This window comes from Perca flavescens, chromosome 3, assembly GCF_004354835.1.
Source record: "Perca flavescens isolate YP-PL-M2 chromosome 3, PFLA_1.0, whole genome shotgun sequence".
NCBI lineage: Eukaryota > Metazoa > Chordata > Actinopteri > Perciformes > Percidae > Perca > Perca flavescens.
This window is the reverse complement of record NC_041333.1, coordinates 8,977,261-8,994,457: the sequence shown is the minus strand read 5'-3', so window position 1 is coordinate 8,994,457 and position 17,197 is coordinate 8,977,261. Positions and strand designations below refer to the sequence as shown.

The following is a 17,197-nucleotide window of genomic DNA, read 5'->3' as shown; positions in this document are numbered from 1 at the left end:
TTATTCAAGACAAGGGCCACAGCCTCGGTACATTAATTAATTTGTGTCTCCACCGTCTAGCCTAAATGTTGACATTGTTAGAGGAGAGTCCCTACCTACTGGTCGTTGAATTCATGAAATAAGTCACTTTATATGAATATTGCCCAGTGTTAATTCTATTTCGTAACCCCACTTGCTGTAATTATTTGATTTGCTCTAACCCAAAGGCACACAAACCTTTCCATTGTTACCTAATGTTGAAAGTATATGCCGGGACTGCTAGCTGCAGCGGGCCAGCCGTTGACTATGTAGAGCAGGTGGGAGTGCAAACAGCCAGAGGTCAAAAGTCAGTGTGTGCGTGAGTGTGCGTTTGTTGCTAATGACAGCCATGTCTGGAAGCATGGCAGGATATGATTGAGTCACATCCAGACCATGTGATGCATTCCTCCTGGTGGAGGCAGGCTTGGCTGCGTTTGTTAAGGAAAGGCATGTGCACATGTCCTTTTTTTAACATGGACAGAGAGTCACCCGCTGTCAGGCATTGGGTATGCAGAGGGCTGTCCCAGTGTCTTCAGTTGGGTCTTATTTCCTATGTACAAGCTGACCATTTTGTAACCCTTTAGACGCGTGTCAAACTCAAGGCCCGCGGGCCAAATCCGGCCCCTTGTACATTTAGATCCGGCCTGTATATCAATTTGGGTTCTCAATAAATATTGACCCACATAGTTGTGCACCAAACCAAAAACACGGGAAAGTGTTTTTTAAACTGCAATTAAGTGTCATTCAAAGCAGAATATGGCAGATTTGCCGACTCCGAGAATCAGAAATTCCCCCAGAAGGAACTCTTTTGATGACTTTTGTAGTGCTTCATGTCAACCAAAAGCGTACAAAAATCTCGGAAAAAGCAACAAATTTACAAAAAGAAAGCAACAAAAACTGTCTGAACAAAAATGAGGAAAAAAAGCTATCAAAATGTTTACAAAAAAGTGACCTGCAGTAACAAAAGCACGTCAATAAACTCTACATGTCTGGCCCTTGGTGTGATTCTCTTTTTCCAGTGTGGCCCCTAGTTAAAATGAGTTTGACACCCCTGCCTTAAGACCTTCAACTCAGTCTGGGGTTCTCTTGTGTTCCTGCTGTGTTTTGATTCTTTGGGCATTTTCCACAGAATATGATTTGATAGTGTAAAAGATTTAAATATACTGAACCACACAGATACAGAGATGCGATTTACACATCTCGAAAGATAAGAAGATAAGAAGAAGGCACTGGCTGGGTTGGATTGACATTAGGACTGTGCGATATGTATTGTTTCGGCATCGACGCTGTGCCCATGTGCGATAGTCACATCGTAGACTGTGCGATGTCAAGTCAGGCAAATTAAATCGGACACGTCACGACTTTTTTTGCTCCATGACTAATACAGTTTTTCATTAATTACCCACACAACCGTTGAGATAAGCAGTTTCACAATAAACCCGAGCTATTTTTACACTTCTCAGCGGTGGGGTCCGCACAGTCTGCCCAGGGGGTTCAACTGGCTTCACAGCCGCTCTGTTCGGGGGTGGGGGTTCTCCTTCTTTTATGCATTTTCCCTGTGGCAGTGCACCGGGGCCGATGTCGCCACTTCCCGGGGCCATCTGTCGTTGCAGGGGCATCTGTCACAGGGGGTGGACTGCCGTCAGGGGTCTGCGACCATGTCGGCAACCCCTTTCCCTGTTTTGCGGAGTCATCACCATTCATATAAAACAAGAACTCTCGGAACAACTATTAATTTTAGTGTCGATTAATCTGTTGATTATTTTCTTGATTTATGGAATTGTTTGGTCTAAAATATGTTGATCAGTGTTTCCCGACGCCCAATATGACGTCCTCAAATGTATTGTTTTGTCCACAAAGATATTCAGTTTACTGTCACAGAGTGAAGGAACTAGAAAATATTACATTTAACAAGCTGGAATCAGAGAATCTTTACTTTTTTCATTAATAATGACTCAGTTCGATTATTTATTTAATTCTTGACGGCTAATTGATTAATCTTTGCAGGTTTAGCTTTAAATATTCAAGAGGATTTCAGAAGATGAGCTGAAAGGCTGAACTGTTTTAATACCTCCAAGTCTTTCTCGGGGTCAAATGGGATCTAGCGTATTTCCCAGTATATGTCAGAGAGACTTAAGCTTAACCCTTAAATCAACATGCAAACAACGGGCAGATCCAGACCAGTTTCCCCAGATTTGCTTTCCATTTTGGTCACTGTGAAATGTCCCTCAATTAATACGTAGCTTTGTGTCTTTTTGTTACTTTCAGGTGTAGCTGTTAGTGTCCTGAGGAAATGCCGCTGAGGTTTCGTTCTATCGCGCCCTACACGCTACCCGGAGTCCTTGCACTGATCGGCTGGTGGTGGTACATCTCGCGGAAGAAAGAGCGGCTCATCAGCCATGACAGCCCAGAGGGGGCTCCAACCACCATGGGCCTTAGAGCATCTCCAGCAGAGGGTAGCAACGGTTTGGTTGAGAAAGGCACTGTATCCCCTTCAAATGGCACAGAAAGCAACCTGAGAACAGAGCATGAAAACATTTCCCCGATCCATGTCCAGGACAATGAAGCAGCAGCTTCACTAAAACAAAGTTCTGAAGAAGCTGCTCCTCACCTTGGCAGAATAAGACTAGGGGAAGTCCATAAACCCCCATTCTCAACTCTGCCATCACCTGGCAAAGAAGACTGCCTGCAGGTGTCACTGAAAGACCATAAAGTACCAGAGAAGAGCTTACCACCTGCCTTGGTAAACGAGCTGGATAAACACCTAGTCAACGACCCAGCCTCTCCTTCAGAAGCCACAATAGTGGAGGTGGTCTTGCCCTGCCGGTCTACCAAAGTCACCAGCTCCTCCCCAACAATGCATCTTTCTGATGCAGAGAGGCCCGAGCCAGAAGGGGAAGTTGCAGAGCACTACAGCCCTTTGAATACGCAAGCCGAGATAGTTGTTTGTGCAGTCACTCCAGCCAATGTGCAGAGAGTGATCCCATCAGAGGCGGACTCTCTAGAGACGCCCTCTTCAGCGCAGGATTTCCACCAACACATTCTAACCAGCACGCCTGCTTCCCCCGCCCCGGCCTCCACGGCCCAGACGACGGACCAGGACTCCGCTACCACATCAGAGACGCCAGAGGACATCCAGTTACACGGCGGCCGTGGAAGGGAGCAGGATCTGGAGCTTCTCGCAGCCGGACTCATACATGAGGTCATCTCGGCAGCCACCCAGGAGGTCCTTGGGGTCACCAGTTGCCAGGTCACAGAAACCAGCCAGGCCAGTTGCAGCAACAGCACACCACTGGCCAGCGGCAGACTATGCTCCCAACAGGAGCCCAGCACGGCAGCACAGCAGCACCACCATCTACTGACAGGCCCCTCTCAGATGGGCTGCGAGTCCAGAGAGGCCACAGAGAAGGAAGAGCTGGGGATGCCCAATGGCTGCTCCTCGGCCCCAGCATGGGAGTCTGTCGAGGTCAGTCACAGGGTTCATCAGACAAGCCATGCAGGCCATTGGCCATCGCACCAAGCAGCACCGAGTCCCCCTCCTTTGCTAAATATGAAACTGAAGGGCGATGAAGCAGCGGTGCTGGGCGACGACTCTGCCTGCAGTACGTGCCACTCTGAGGATGGCATCAGCAACGAGGACCTCCAGAACAGCACGTTTGACAACCAAAAAGATGTGATCCAGCTTCTGGACTTGTCGGCAAAAGATGCCACGCAGCCTCAATCACTGGCCGAGACGGCCACGGAGGCATCGTTGTTGGCTGTAACTGAAGAAATCTCGTCGGATGCAGTGTGCGAGATAAAGAGGCTTAACGGACTGGGCCTGAATGGAGCTCACGGGACATGTGAGGTGGAGACGGACCAGTCTGGAGGTGAGGCGTCAATCTGTTGATTCTCAGTATTGGCGTAAGGAGTGTTGCTGAGCACAGCCAGTCCAATAATGTTTTTTCTTTGGCCGATACTAATGATATTTGAGAGTTAAAAAAAATCTGATGTATCAGCGAATAGTCAGCCCTTAGATTTTGTTTTTTGGGCTGCCCCCTAATTGCAGATGATTCGAGTCATCGGTCGAGAAGCCCCCAAGTCAAATTTGTCAGTCAGTGTCCTTTTTTTATTTTTATCTGCGTCATTGTAAATGGAGCAAAGCAGGATAGTGGCATGACAGGATATTGGCATTCACAAACTGACTCTTGAGATAGAAACGGGGCAGTCACACAACTTGTTTCTGTTGGCTGTTCTGATGCTCTCCTTACCGGTGAATGTCAGCTGAAAAGCAGACAGAAAGTTGGCTAAACTACTTTTGAACCCAGACGCTTGTACAGCCTCCTCTACTGCTGCACAGTGTGAATGTCTGCAGTCTGGCAGGAGATGCTCTGGGGTGCTCTAGGGTTTTAGAACTAAACTATGACCAGCATTTACACTTTTTAATGTTCAAATCTGATGTTTTATAAAAGCAATTGTGTGCACATCCCACCTTCTGGCAGGTGCAGGACAAATGAAAAATGCTGAAGTGAAAAAATGTAATGCCTTTGTATTAAATATGGAAGTTTAAAGCAGAGTTGCAGACATTACATTTTTTCCCTTTAAAATCTGATGCACATCACAGATGAACAAAGGCATTAGAACGTTAGTCTAAAGGGAAAACTTGAGACTCATGTAGACTGTTATTGGAGTTGAGTGCAGTGCTGCTGCTATTAAACGCATCAGTAATAATAATTCATAAAGTGAAAAATAGGTGAGACAAATCATGAAGCGCATGTCAAATTTATGTACCAAAATCAGCTGTTTTATACAGCTTCCATAAACTCTAAAATCGGTGTGTTTTTTTAATAATCCCAGGTCTCGGAATAAAAGTTAGAAGTACAAACAAGTAAAGACGTTTGCAGAGTTTGCATTAAGCGGAAATTTAAGGAAAGCAGTTGAGCAGATCGTTAGGGGTGGGGGAAAAAATCGATACAGCATAGTATCGCGATATTTCTCGTGGCAATACTGTATCGATACACAGGCGCCAAGTATCGATCTTTTATTATTTAAATTGCACATCAGAATTTAACTTTTTGGTAGTATAATAATAAAATCAATTGCTTATTCAGTCCACCAGATGGCGCTGTTTGTTTTCTGGTGAGGTCAGCGGGGTGACTGTCAGCGTGCAGGAGGATGTAGATAAAATAAACATGGCAGCGTCAGAGAAAGAAATCAGAAATGCACCATCTGTGTTTAAATCAAGTGTTTGGACTTTTTTCGGATTTTTTAACAAGGAGGGGACAACTGAGATGGACATGGGATTTGCAAGGAGTGTCGTATGCAAATAAAATACTCAGGGAATACCACAAACATGAGGGCTCATCTCACACGCCAACATCCAGAGTTAGCGTTAGCCGAGGACGGTAAAGCTAATGCTAAACCAGCTCCGCCGAAAAACCAACCAACACTGGACACACTTAGCTTGACAAAGCTACCTCCCCAATCAGAGCGAGCTAAGAAAATAACTCAAGCCATCGCCTACTTCATGTGCAAAGACCTGCGTCCATACAACGTTGTGGAAAATGAAGGATTTTGTCACTTGCTAAAAACACACTGAACCAAGGTACGTGACTCCGTCGCGCCCGTTTTTGTACTCATTTTAATTGTAAAAATACCTGTAGTAGCACAGCAGTGCATACCTGTTGGTATTACAGTCTAGTCCACCTTAATTAAAAATGCAAACAGTTCAGTTTGCCAGGTGTATACAACATTTATAACATATTCATTAAAGTGCTGGTTAGTTAGTCAGCTTGACATTCACATTTTACAGCAATAAAATTCATGTGAGATGAACAAACAGATGTTGACAAAGTTTTCCTTTGGGGACATAATAATGAAGTTGGAAAAAAGGTAATAAATTGCAATATATTGCAGAATATCGCAATATGTTTAAAATCGCAATAATATCGTATCGTGACCTAAGTATCGTGATAATATCGTATCGTGGTACCTCTGGTGATTCCCACCCCTACAGATCGTAGGAACAGTAATGTAACTTTGGGGCCACGTACTAGCTTTTTGCTGGAGCTATTCTTTCTCTTGTCGTGTTTTTCGTACTTATTGAAGTGGAAAGACTTTCGTTACCAACCTCTTTGGCCAAATGCCTCCCTTCACTGATTTGGTTAATTTATCTTTTGGTATTTGTCCTGTTGATGGACTTCACAGGTGCATTTGGGTCTGTATAAGTCCATAGTAGGCTTTTCCTGACAGATGTGCATTGTGTATGAAGAATTAAGACCAGGTGAAAAGCCAGAAACGGCCCACTATAATAGCTCACAGAATAAACTCAGCATGAGCGATGTATAATGTACACTTGGCACAACAAAGTCCGAGTCATGTAGTTTTTGCCATTTCCCAGTATTATTTGAAGCCCAGGCGATAACGGTATGGTTTTATTAGTTTTTTCTTTTAAATTTCAACAAATCCTTCAGAAGGGGTAAAACACTGTTAATGTAACTATTACCTTAGCCTTCTCTTAACTGTATTACTGGGACAGATTTCACATAGTACAGAGTCGGGCTGGACCCGGATGTTCGGTTTTGTTTCTCTCTTTCACTCACTCACTCACCTAGTGCAGAGCAGAGAGAGGTGCAGTGACAACTTGACAGTCTGCTAACTTGTTGCTCTCACTACCATCATTAGCTGCACTGTTTCAACAATGTGAGGCTGAATGTGCACGCAGGCTGATATTCACCGTGCTCTGTCGGGATTGAGCTATGAGCAGAAGTCCACTAGTCGATTAATTTACACAATGTAAACACTATACCGTCCCATCTACCTTCTGCATCGGAGAACGTCTGGCTGAGTCGAGTTCTAACTGAGCAATCTGTGTGTGAGGCGCGTACGGTTTTACTGTCGCAGCCTGGTGTCTTTCAGGCAATTTAATGAAGGTAAACACAGCAAACGTGCATAATGCCACAGTGCTCTTGCCCAGCACTGGCTTCCCGACTCAACCTCAGCCCCCTACCGGTCAGCACTGTATAGTCAAAATTAGGGCGGCAACTGATTATTATTTTAATAATCGATTAATCTGTTGATTATTTTTTCGATTAATCGATGAATCTGATTTTATAAAAAGCATTAATTTACATCAACTCAATACATGCATACTTATTGTTTTAGTTAATAGTTGTGTAAAGGTAAGTAACCCAAATAGCAGATACAGACAGACTTATTCATTAAATTATTACCATCATTGTAGCAAGTTAAGTTCATTTATACACCGCACACGATTATATTTGTCAACAATAACTGATATGGGACAAAGCACATAATATATACATAACAGATTGAAAAATTAATGGGCCAAAAAAGGCGAGTGAATAAAACCGTGTCTTTAGTCTTGCAAAGTATACCACCCCTGCTTTTATTACTGTTATTACCGAGCTAACGCTAGCTTGTCATGCTAGTCAGCTGGATAAAGAGTAAACCGCAGCACCAGAAGAGCTACTGGAGGGACGGTACATTCCTCCCTTCAGACCGGAACAGAAGTAGGATAGTGTAGTGACTTTACCCTGCTGTTGAACTCCCTTCCTCCTCATCAAGGACTCCAACATGTTTACGTTTTAGGTGCTGACTCATCACCGTGGTGCGCCCGTGCCATGCCGTGTCGCTTTTGCTTATCTTGCAATTAACACGTTTTGGATTTATTTAGTGTGAAATGCTCCCACACCTTGGATGACTTGGGTCGTACTGATTTCTCTGCCTCCGGCGAGTGTTTCAAAACAACGTTACGGGTCTCTCCGGTCTCTCTCCGTATTTCCTCTACTCCCGCTCTGCTCTTTTTTTCTTTTTATTTCGCTCCGCGCTGCTCCGCGCGCTGCTCCGCGCTGCTCCGCGCGCTGCTCCGCGCTGCTCCGCGCGCTGCTCCGCGCTGCTCCGCGCTCAACTCAATTTTTTTTTTTATCTCCACGACTAGGTGGCCTAATAGTTGCGCGACACAACGAATCGATAATTAAATTTGTTGCTAACTTTTTTTAGTAATCGAATTTTATCGATTTGTTGTTGAAGCCCTAGTCAAAATTCATACATCTGTTATCCCCTTTTTAAAACCCTTTTGTCTCCGAACTGTGGCCTCCAAACCATGCAAAACTGCACGATTTGGGGAAAAATATGAATCACAATTTTTTTTCATCTTAGAATTGATATCACGATTCTCTGCAATGATTTTTTTTTTCTCACCTATAGCACATTGCACATCCCCACAAGCCTGTAAACATAGAGGCTTTGATGAATAAAGTACATACTGGCTAGGCCTGCACGATATTAGAAAAAACTTAAACTGCAATTTTTTTTCCTGCGATATATATTGCGATATGAAAAAAAGACTAATTTTTACAAGAGGACATAAATAACCCTATTTAGAAATACTAAATCATTCTCAACTAATGGGGTGATTTTGTAGGGGAGTGCATCTACAAAGAAAATAAAAATGAAAATGGAAATTTTTTTATGTGAACCAGTCTTTGTTGAACTTTTAATGCTTTACAAACACCAAAGCAAGTAAGTGCTGTGATTACTCTTCTGAAGTGATTTTGGAGATGGACATTAGGAAGAAATACACTGGTTGACTGACAGGACACCATTGTATTCCTATAATAATCACGGCTAAAGTGAATGATATTAATAATGCATGCGTGTTGCTTCCTCTAAACTTCAGGCTGTGGTCGACTAGCGGGGCCTAGCCTTGGTTGTTTGATAAATTGATGATAATTGTTGGTTTGCTGTGCATGCAGAGCCTGCATGTCACACTCTTGCAACAAACTGTGTATCCAAGAACGCTTAAATCGGTGTAAATTACGTTATCAGACCCAGACTGCTGTTGTAGATTAGTGTTACGTTTCCAGCGTCGCAGCTCTGAACCGTAACGTTAGCTGGGACAGACGCCTTGTTTCTTTAGCCTAACTATGTTAGCTTTAGCCAGGATGGTAGCAGCTTTCTGCGGTGAAAAATGGCCGGGAGATATCGGGATTACGTTGCATTAATCAGGTGATTTAGTTAGTCTTTGCAGCGTACGTAAAACACGGACTACCCATGGAAAAGTATGTGCATCACTGTGTCCTTTCCCACACGCGGGAGAGCCTCACTTCCCATAACAACCCCCGTCGGACTAACGTTACGTCACATGACCACCTGTCTTAAAGGGGAAGGGTCAGCCAGTAACAATCCTGTAAAAGAACGGTGAAAGTTTACTTTTCTATCAAACAGCAAAAAGGTGTTAGCGTCAACATCACAACGTCCTGCGATGTGACTATCGCGCATTCGCACATCGCGATGTAGATGATGAAACAAAATATTGTGCAGCCCTAATACTGGCCATGTAAGTACCGTAGGCTACCAAAAATAGTGAAATAACACATTAAACTAAATATGGCCCTGATACAGGCTCTATTTGAACTCCTTGAACATGTCTTAACATAATTAAAACATGTCAATGTCAAATGCTTTCAATAAATTAATTGGAGAAATATAACAATTTATCGTGCTGGCCTACCGGTGTGTATTTTTATACCATCCACCCTGAGTTGTTAAAATCCATTAGTGTGTGTGATTTTTATAACTTAACTTAACCCTTGTGTTGTCTTCGGGTCAAATTCACCTGTTTTTAATTTTTGTTTTATATCTGAAAATAAGGGAAATAGAAATAAGCACTGAAAATGTGTAGAAGAAAAATTTTACAATTTAAAACGTTGGGGAAAAAAACAAAATGTGAAAAAAGGCGTTTCAAGGTTGACGGGAAGACAACACAAGGGTTAAATTAGCTGGACCCATGGTCAAACCTCATTTGGTCTTAGCTGTGTATCTTCGTCCACAGCAATCTGTCCCAAAACATCCCAGTTAGATAGTAAATGCCCTAAACATATTCTTTGTGTGTCTTTACAATGATTCCCAGAAAGAACCAAGCGAGCCAAGTTTTCTTCAAAACTTGTCATTTTCAGCGTGTAGCTTGCTAGCTCGAAGGTGGCGGTCGTTTCCCGAAGAGAACGGAATTTGAGAACGTCTCGCCCGACGGAGCGTGTTTGAAAACTATCAAAAAAAAAAAAAAAAAAAAAAAAAAGAAACATTTCCTACCACTAATGTGACCAGTAGTCGTGTTGAAATTAATCATTGCATCTATGCATCGCAATGCGGACCTGGAAAAAAGGGGCGTTCATATAGTGCATATCTGACTGCTTGAATTTGTTGATGAAAACCATGTGTTGCAATATGTAATAATATTGAAGAGGTGATGCATCGTGATACCGATTCAAATCGTTGACAGGATAATTGTAACCAAATTGAATCGTGAGACCAGTGAAGATTAACACCCTCAATAGTGACCAGGTGGCATGCTCAAGTCTAACTGAAGTGATGATTGCATGTCGACACATTGCTCAGGATGAGCACTGGACCCTGAAGCCTCTATGTTGCTGGTAATGGTGATTTTATGATTTTTGTGTGTGTTCCTAGGCTCTGATGTGAACAGTATGGACTCGGTGGACAGCGGCTGCACCATGGGTGCTGGGGAAAGCCAGAGCAACCACGCTGCCTCCTCCAGCTCGGAGCTCATCGTCTGGGAGATCGAGGTGCCAAAGGTGAGTCAGGCCACCTGGCACAAGAATCAAAAACCGCAACTTAGAGTGATACGATATCAACCCTTTTTACGCCGCACACCACTTCAGCAGAGAGGTAATTTCAGCGTAAAAATGGAACCACCCAGCTTCCTCTTTACCAGTCTAGTGTAGGGATAGACCGATGTTCTTTTTGGCAGTTTGCAGATTGTGTTTCGGCTTTTTTTTTTTTTTTTTTTTGCCTGATAACCAATTAAGTTAATTAAGTGAAACATGTTCTACTTTGGCGCCGCTCCAGCTCTGTGACTGTCCCTCTGCTTCGGTTTCACTCACCACGGAGTCTGACTTAATGTCCGGCCCACAACTCTATTTGACTCTCTATTACTGGGGATTATGTTGAAAGTTTCTACTTTATTAAATAATTGCTTAAAGCAACCTTTGTGTTGTGTAATATTCCAAAATCTTAATTTTGGATTTAAAGTGTCTTTTTACTGTAAATGCAATATCTGTTTGAAAAATCTATCTATTTCACAAACTACTAATAATCAGTATCTCGATCGGCCTTGAAAAAACTGTATCGGTCGATCCCTAGTCTAGTACGCACGCACGCATATCATTTTAAAAGGCTAACTGAGAAAACATTAGAGAACCCTTTTGCAATTATGTAAACACATAATGTAATCTGAATGCTGCTGTCCTGGTTTAAAAAAAACAAACAATGCAACTGATCTCAGCTGGAATTCTGTCTATAATGGAGTGGAATGGAAATTTCTAAGTGACCCCAAACTTTTGATCGGTGGTGTGTATATAAACAACACAAAGGCTTTACACCTTAACAAAATACTAATATTTGGTATAAACAAGCTCATATTTGATGGTATAGGGTATTGATCACCTTTTAATGAAATAGAATATAAGCACAGAATTGTGGCTTATTTCAGTTTAAATCCAAAAATGTCAATCTTTGTATCAGGCAATAGTGTCAGGGTAGGATTACTCGTGTAGGGTTTGAACATGTTTGACTTTGGTACTGTACTGATAGTAGTATCAAAGGAGACACTGGCAGACAACAATAAACACTGCATGGGGTAGTCCAGTCAGGTCAATGGAGTGTTTTCCCCCTTTTTTTAAATAATCGCACAGTTTAACCCGTTAATGATTTTACAGTATAGGGTGGCCAGCATGTCCAAGGCCAAGTGCACAGATTGCTCTGTTGACTGATTTTAGTCAACTTGAAATGGCTGCTTCAGCAGCTGACTTCAAGTTCTGATGAAAGTATGCACCGACCAGCCACTACGATCACTAAAATGCATGTGTGTGCCAGCTGTTTAAAGACGTTACTGAGCCTGTTTTTAAGATGAAACTTTATATTTGTGATATTTTAGGGATTTATGTATTCAGTAGGAACCAGTGGACTTGTGGCTGAGTGGCACAGACAGTTTAGGGAAGATTGCAAGTATTGAGAGACAGACTAATATATTGTTGGTCTGAGCATGGCATTTGTGATGAGATAAAAAATGTAGACTAACCATGGCCTCATGCTTTTAAATATAACCGTGGGCTAGAACAGTTTGTGTAAGTGCAAAGTTATCCATGCATATGCTGACTTGATAAACGTATACTCTGAATGAGTAGTTCTCCAGAGCTGTGAGCATTGAGAGGTATGTAGAGCCAGTGCTGTTTGGGGAGTGTTAGCAGGTGTGGTCACACTGACACGCCTTCTCAACGGCTGAGTCTCTCAAAGTAACCTTTAAACTTTCTGTGGTAATGGAAATGCTAAGCCTCTGTTTAGGCCGCCATGTTTTTCTCTAAAACAGGGACAGACTAGTTGGTTGTCTTGAAACACAGGATTTTGATTTCAGTGGTGATATTATTTAGGGCTGCAACTAACGAATATTTTCATTGTCGATTAATCTGTTGATTATTTTCTCGATTAGTTATTTGGTCTATAAAATGTCAGAAAATTGTGAAATATGTGGATCAGTGTTTCCCAAAAGCCCAACTCTAAAAGATATTCAGTTTACTGTTACAGAAGAGAGAAGAAATTAGAAAATATTCACTTTTAAGAAGCTGGAATCAAATCATTTTTTCTTTTGTCTTAAAAAAAATTACTCAAACAGACTAATCGATTATCAAAATAGTTGGCGATTAATTTAAGAGTTGACAATTAATCGCTTAATCTTTGCAGCTCTAATATTGTGATAAATCAATGTATATTAGGGTTTTCCCTGCAATTATACGGCTTAGGTTCAGGGTTCTTTGTCATGAGCACAACAATAACATAAGTAGTTATTGGCAATGGCGATCTTAGACCTCAGGCACCTCCAGCAATGCTCATTAAATACATAACTAAAACACACAGGCAAAATCTGAATCAAAGATAAAAGGAAAATAGTGTAAGTTAGGGCTAAAAAGAAAAAAAAGTGCACAAGATGGTTATCCGCTTGTTGTCTTCTGCACACACACACTCTATGCATGTTGCGCACACAGCGGCAGCTGCAGCCCACATGTTAGCGACTGTGTGGAGAGAAAGTGACAGGTGTGTGTGTACATGAATGTAGCAGTGCAGGGGGGTTAGCACTGAAGTTAGCAACTACTTTAGCACAGGCTCACTAACTTAAGGTGGGCTGACCTTTAAGGTGCACCAGCTATTCTGGTTACAGCGACAAAGCCGCTCCTCCAAGTTTTGCTGTAGTATCTCGCCCTTGCTGCAACACACGCTGCTGACAACCACTAAGCTTTATGCAAATAATTGTGTGACAACGTCACTAATATGCAAATGAGCGTATGTCACTGGCACCTAAGTACTCTTAAAAACCCAGGGAAAACCTAATGACAGACTTCAGATGAGGCTAGTGAAATATTTAGTTGGAATACAATACATATTGGATTCTTATGGTTTATAGGGAACCATTGGTGTCCATTTGTGGGTGTTTTCTATTTAGAAAAATTTGAACTGTCCTTTTTGACATGTTATTTTTTTCTGCTTGTCTTCCTGGACCAGCATCTTGTAGGGCGGTTAATAGGGAAGCAGGGGAGATATGTGAGCTTCCTGAAGCAGAACTCTGGTGCAAAGATCTACATCTCCACCCTGCCTTATACACAGGAGTTCCAGATCTGTCACATAGAGGGTGAGTCACAGGGACCAGGTCCCCCACACCCCCCTAATGCTGGGGGAAATCCAGATTCCTACTGGATGAGAAAATTCTCAGTATTTCAGAGAAACTATTGAACTCCATGTTTCTATCAGTGTTGGTTTTAACCTAAAAAAAAAAGCCTTGCCTTGTGTTTCTCTCCAGGTACGCAGCAACAGGTTGACAAAGCCCTGTCCCTGATTGGGAAGAAGTTTAAAGATCTGGACTTGACCAACCTGTATGCACCTCCGCCGCCCCCGCTCACATTGCCATCACTTCCCATGACCTCCTGGGTAAGGGTGGGCTCTCTGGCTGCTCTCTGCCACCATTTACCGAACGGGACGGATTTTTAGCTACTGCAATATATTTCTAGACTAGCGAGGCTGAACATGAAGGCACATGTCAACTAGGGCTGGGCGATATGGAGAAATCAAATATCATGGTATTTTTAACCAAATACCTCAATCAATACCGCAACGATATTGTAATGTTAACTATTGGTGCTTTCACAAAATATTTACACAATTAGATTTTTGATAAATAATCATCAGTAATGTGGATATAATGACTAAGTGGGTAAAGGCAAATAATAGAACAGTTACAAGTCTGGTAAGTTCAGAAAATGACATCACTTTACTGTAATGCAGCCTTTAAAAACCAGGAAAAGACTTATACCATATTATGATATTACGATATCCAAAATCTAAGACAATATCTAGTCTCGTATCACAATATCGATATAATATCGATATATTGCCTAGCTCTAATGTCAACCCAGGCTTCATGACATAAAGAGAATATAGCCACATTTTTGCATCACGGTTGTTCTTTTTATAATTTGGTGCTATTCTTTGACTAATTTGATAGTCGTATGATCTATCGATTACTTATTGAATAATCGATTATTTGGATAAAGAATCGCACACTTACTCGATGGCTTTTATCTAACAATCAGCGTTTAAATTAAGCTTGAGGTTGTTTTTAAGGCATGTGCTAACTTACAAAAAAGACCATTTAAATTCAGAACTGGATTATAATCGAATATTTAAAATATAACTAGGCTAAAGGCTGTTTTTAGAGCAGCAACAGTTATGTGTACAACAGCAAAGTCCAGGGTTTCCCCCAGTGTATTGCAAGCCTGGTGGCCCACCGGGCCTAAGCCACTGGGAATTATTTTGTAATGTATTTTAAAGAAGTTTTTTAAACTACAGTTACAGCGGGGTGGCTCGGTTGGAAACTTAGTCATATTTTCAAATGTCCAGTTAGATTTTAGTTCTGACTTAATGTATGGCCATGTGGAATCAACAATGTTTTTATGCCAAGGACCCTTTAACTGAAGGAGAGATGGAGCAGGGACCCCCTACTACACATATTTTATAAAATGATGTTTCATATTAAACCTTTTTTGCATAGAATACTAAGCTATTAAAGTAGCCATATAACTGTTGGCATGGTTTTATACATGTTTTAATGTTAAACATGTGGAACAGTGAGTCCTTGTTAAGACTTTTTAACTTTCAAAAAAACTTCAATATTTTTGGAGGCTCCCCTGCATTGACTCTGAGGAGCCCCTAGGGGTCCCGGACCCCCTGTTGAAGATCCCTGCTATAGAGTCTTGGAGCTTTTAAATTCTCAGTTATGCAATTCCGTCAATGATTTATTTTTTTGGTCACAGAAACTATTGGCTCAGTCTGTGACTCCGGGACCACATTGAAAGAACAGACACATGCCACTAAACAACTTTTCTGGGGGAAACCCTAAAGTCACTATATAAAACCATTAATATCTCACTGGAAACAATCCTAAAATGTCAGTACAATAAATAATTACAGCAGATGTCAAAATACTGAGTGGAGTTTAGAAAAAAATGCAGATTCCAGAGATGTATTTGTATACTGACTGTCTGCATCAATCAGTATCAGTCCTTCCTCCTGTCTCTGATGCGGGCCGATGTATAGTGTATGTTCTAATTACTATAGATGTATAGTAATTAGCCATGAGGATTTACCACTGGAAGAGAGAGGAGGGGCCAGCAGCAAAGCTTACAATAATTTGCTAAATTTTAGGATACGTGGCAAACTCTGATAAACAATTGAACTTAATACAGACCGCTTTTGTTTTAGCTCGTCACAATTCACTGTTAGCGGAGCTAGCTGCTTGTGAGGTAAACGGTTAAATTCCGATAATACAAGCGACAACCTGAAAGGTGTTCTCCCTATGAGGTTTGTTTTATTGACCAATGGTTTACATTGCAGGACAACGTTGCAGATCAGTGTGGCAAAAGTTGACCTGTCTGCTCTTTGGCTGCACTCGGTCACTGCACTGGTCTCATTTAAAAAAAACAAATGCTGGATGCTGCATTTTTTTTCTTTTTTTTATAAATTTAGTGTGTTTTTAGCCGTCTGGAGCGCAGACTGGCTCATTGAGGCTGTTCCACTGGATGAGTAAGCATTCCTCTCGTGTCGTTTGTCTCCTCAGCTGCTTCTCCCCAGCGGAGTGACCGTTGAAGTGATCGTGGTGAACATCGTGTCGGCCGGTCACGTCTTCGTCCAGCAGCACACCCACCCCACCTACCACGCCCTGCGCAGCCTGGACCAGCAGATGTTCCTCTGCTACTCCCAGCCGGGCACCCCGGCCCTCCCCTCACCCGCTGAAGGTAACCACGGTCACACAAGTCGTTGCACACTGATACATGGCTTAGTCATTCTTTGCCTAGTAGGCCTAGAACTGCATCTTCAACCATCATAGAGATACCCCAGTTGCATTTTTTTTTTTTTTTTTTCCAGCAATTGTGAAAATTAGAAAAACAATTAATTGCACCAGTGTTGTATTTAAAGAACTAGTGTTGTCCTGGCCAACACCGCAGTCCTATCCACACTGTTGCCAGGGGATTGCTGGACTGGTAGCTGGAGAGATGCCAGTTCACATCCTGGGCACTACCAAGGTGTTCTTGAGCATCCAACTGCTCGGGCCGCCTGTCCAGCAATCGCAGCCCACTCACTCTTGACATCTCTGCATTTGTGCATGTATAGGACCTGAGCATGTTTGTGTAGTTCAGGCCTGTGTGTGGTCTGTCTAACAATAAAATTTGTGTAAATTGTGATTTCCCCACTTGGAAACAATAAAAATTAGAAATTAGTGAATATTCTACATCACACGTCAAAAACTGTATGCTCATCCAGTACCAATCACCTGCACCTGTGCTGGAGGGCTCACCTATATGACTGCAAATGCGCCACCCAGTGTACAAAACATGGTATTGACACACATAATTGTAATGGCTGTGACTATGTTAAGAGGCAGTACTGTTGATGTTAGCACCAGAGCTTGTTCACAACTTGGAATCAATATTGTAATGGCTGTGACTATGTTAAGAGGCAGTACTGTTGATGTTAGCACCAGAGCTTGTTCATAACTTGGAATCAATATATCTGTAAAGAACTTATTCAAAAATAGATAATACATTGTTTAAAT

At 42.1% G+C, this 17,197-nt stretch overlaps 1 protein-coding gene across 1 annotated transcript in view; it reads left to right on the top strand.

Moving 5' to 3' along the window:
- akap1b (A kinase (PRKA) anchor protein 1b) overlaps nucleotides 1-17,197 on the top strand; it is a 31,133-nt gene that overhangs the window by 4,091 nt on the left and 9,845 nt on the right. Inside the window, exons 2-6 of the mRNA XM_028573139.1 lie at nucleotides 2,287-3,887; nucleotides 10,489-10,613; nucleotides 13,594-13,720; nucleotides 13,889-14,016; nucleotides 16,202-16,379. Coding sequence (XP_028428940.1) covers nucleotides 2,312-3,887; nucleotides 10,489-10,613; nucleotides 13,594-13,720; nucleotides 13,889-14,016; nucleotides 16,202-16,379 — 2,134 coding nt within the window. The 5' untranslated portion in view covers nucleotides 2,287-2,311. The remainder of the gene's footprint in view (nucleotides 1-2,286; nucleotides 3,888-10,488; nucleotides 10,614-13,593; nucleotides 13,721-13,888; nucleotides 14,017-16,201; nucleotides 16,380-17,197) is intronic.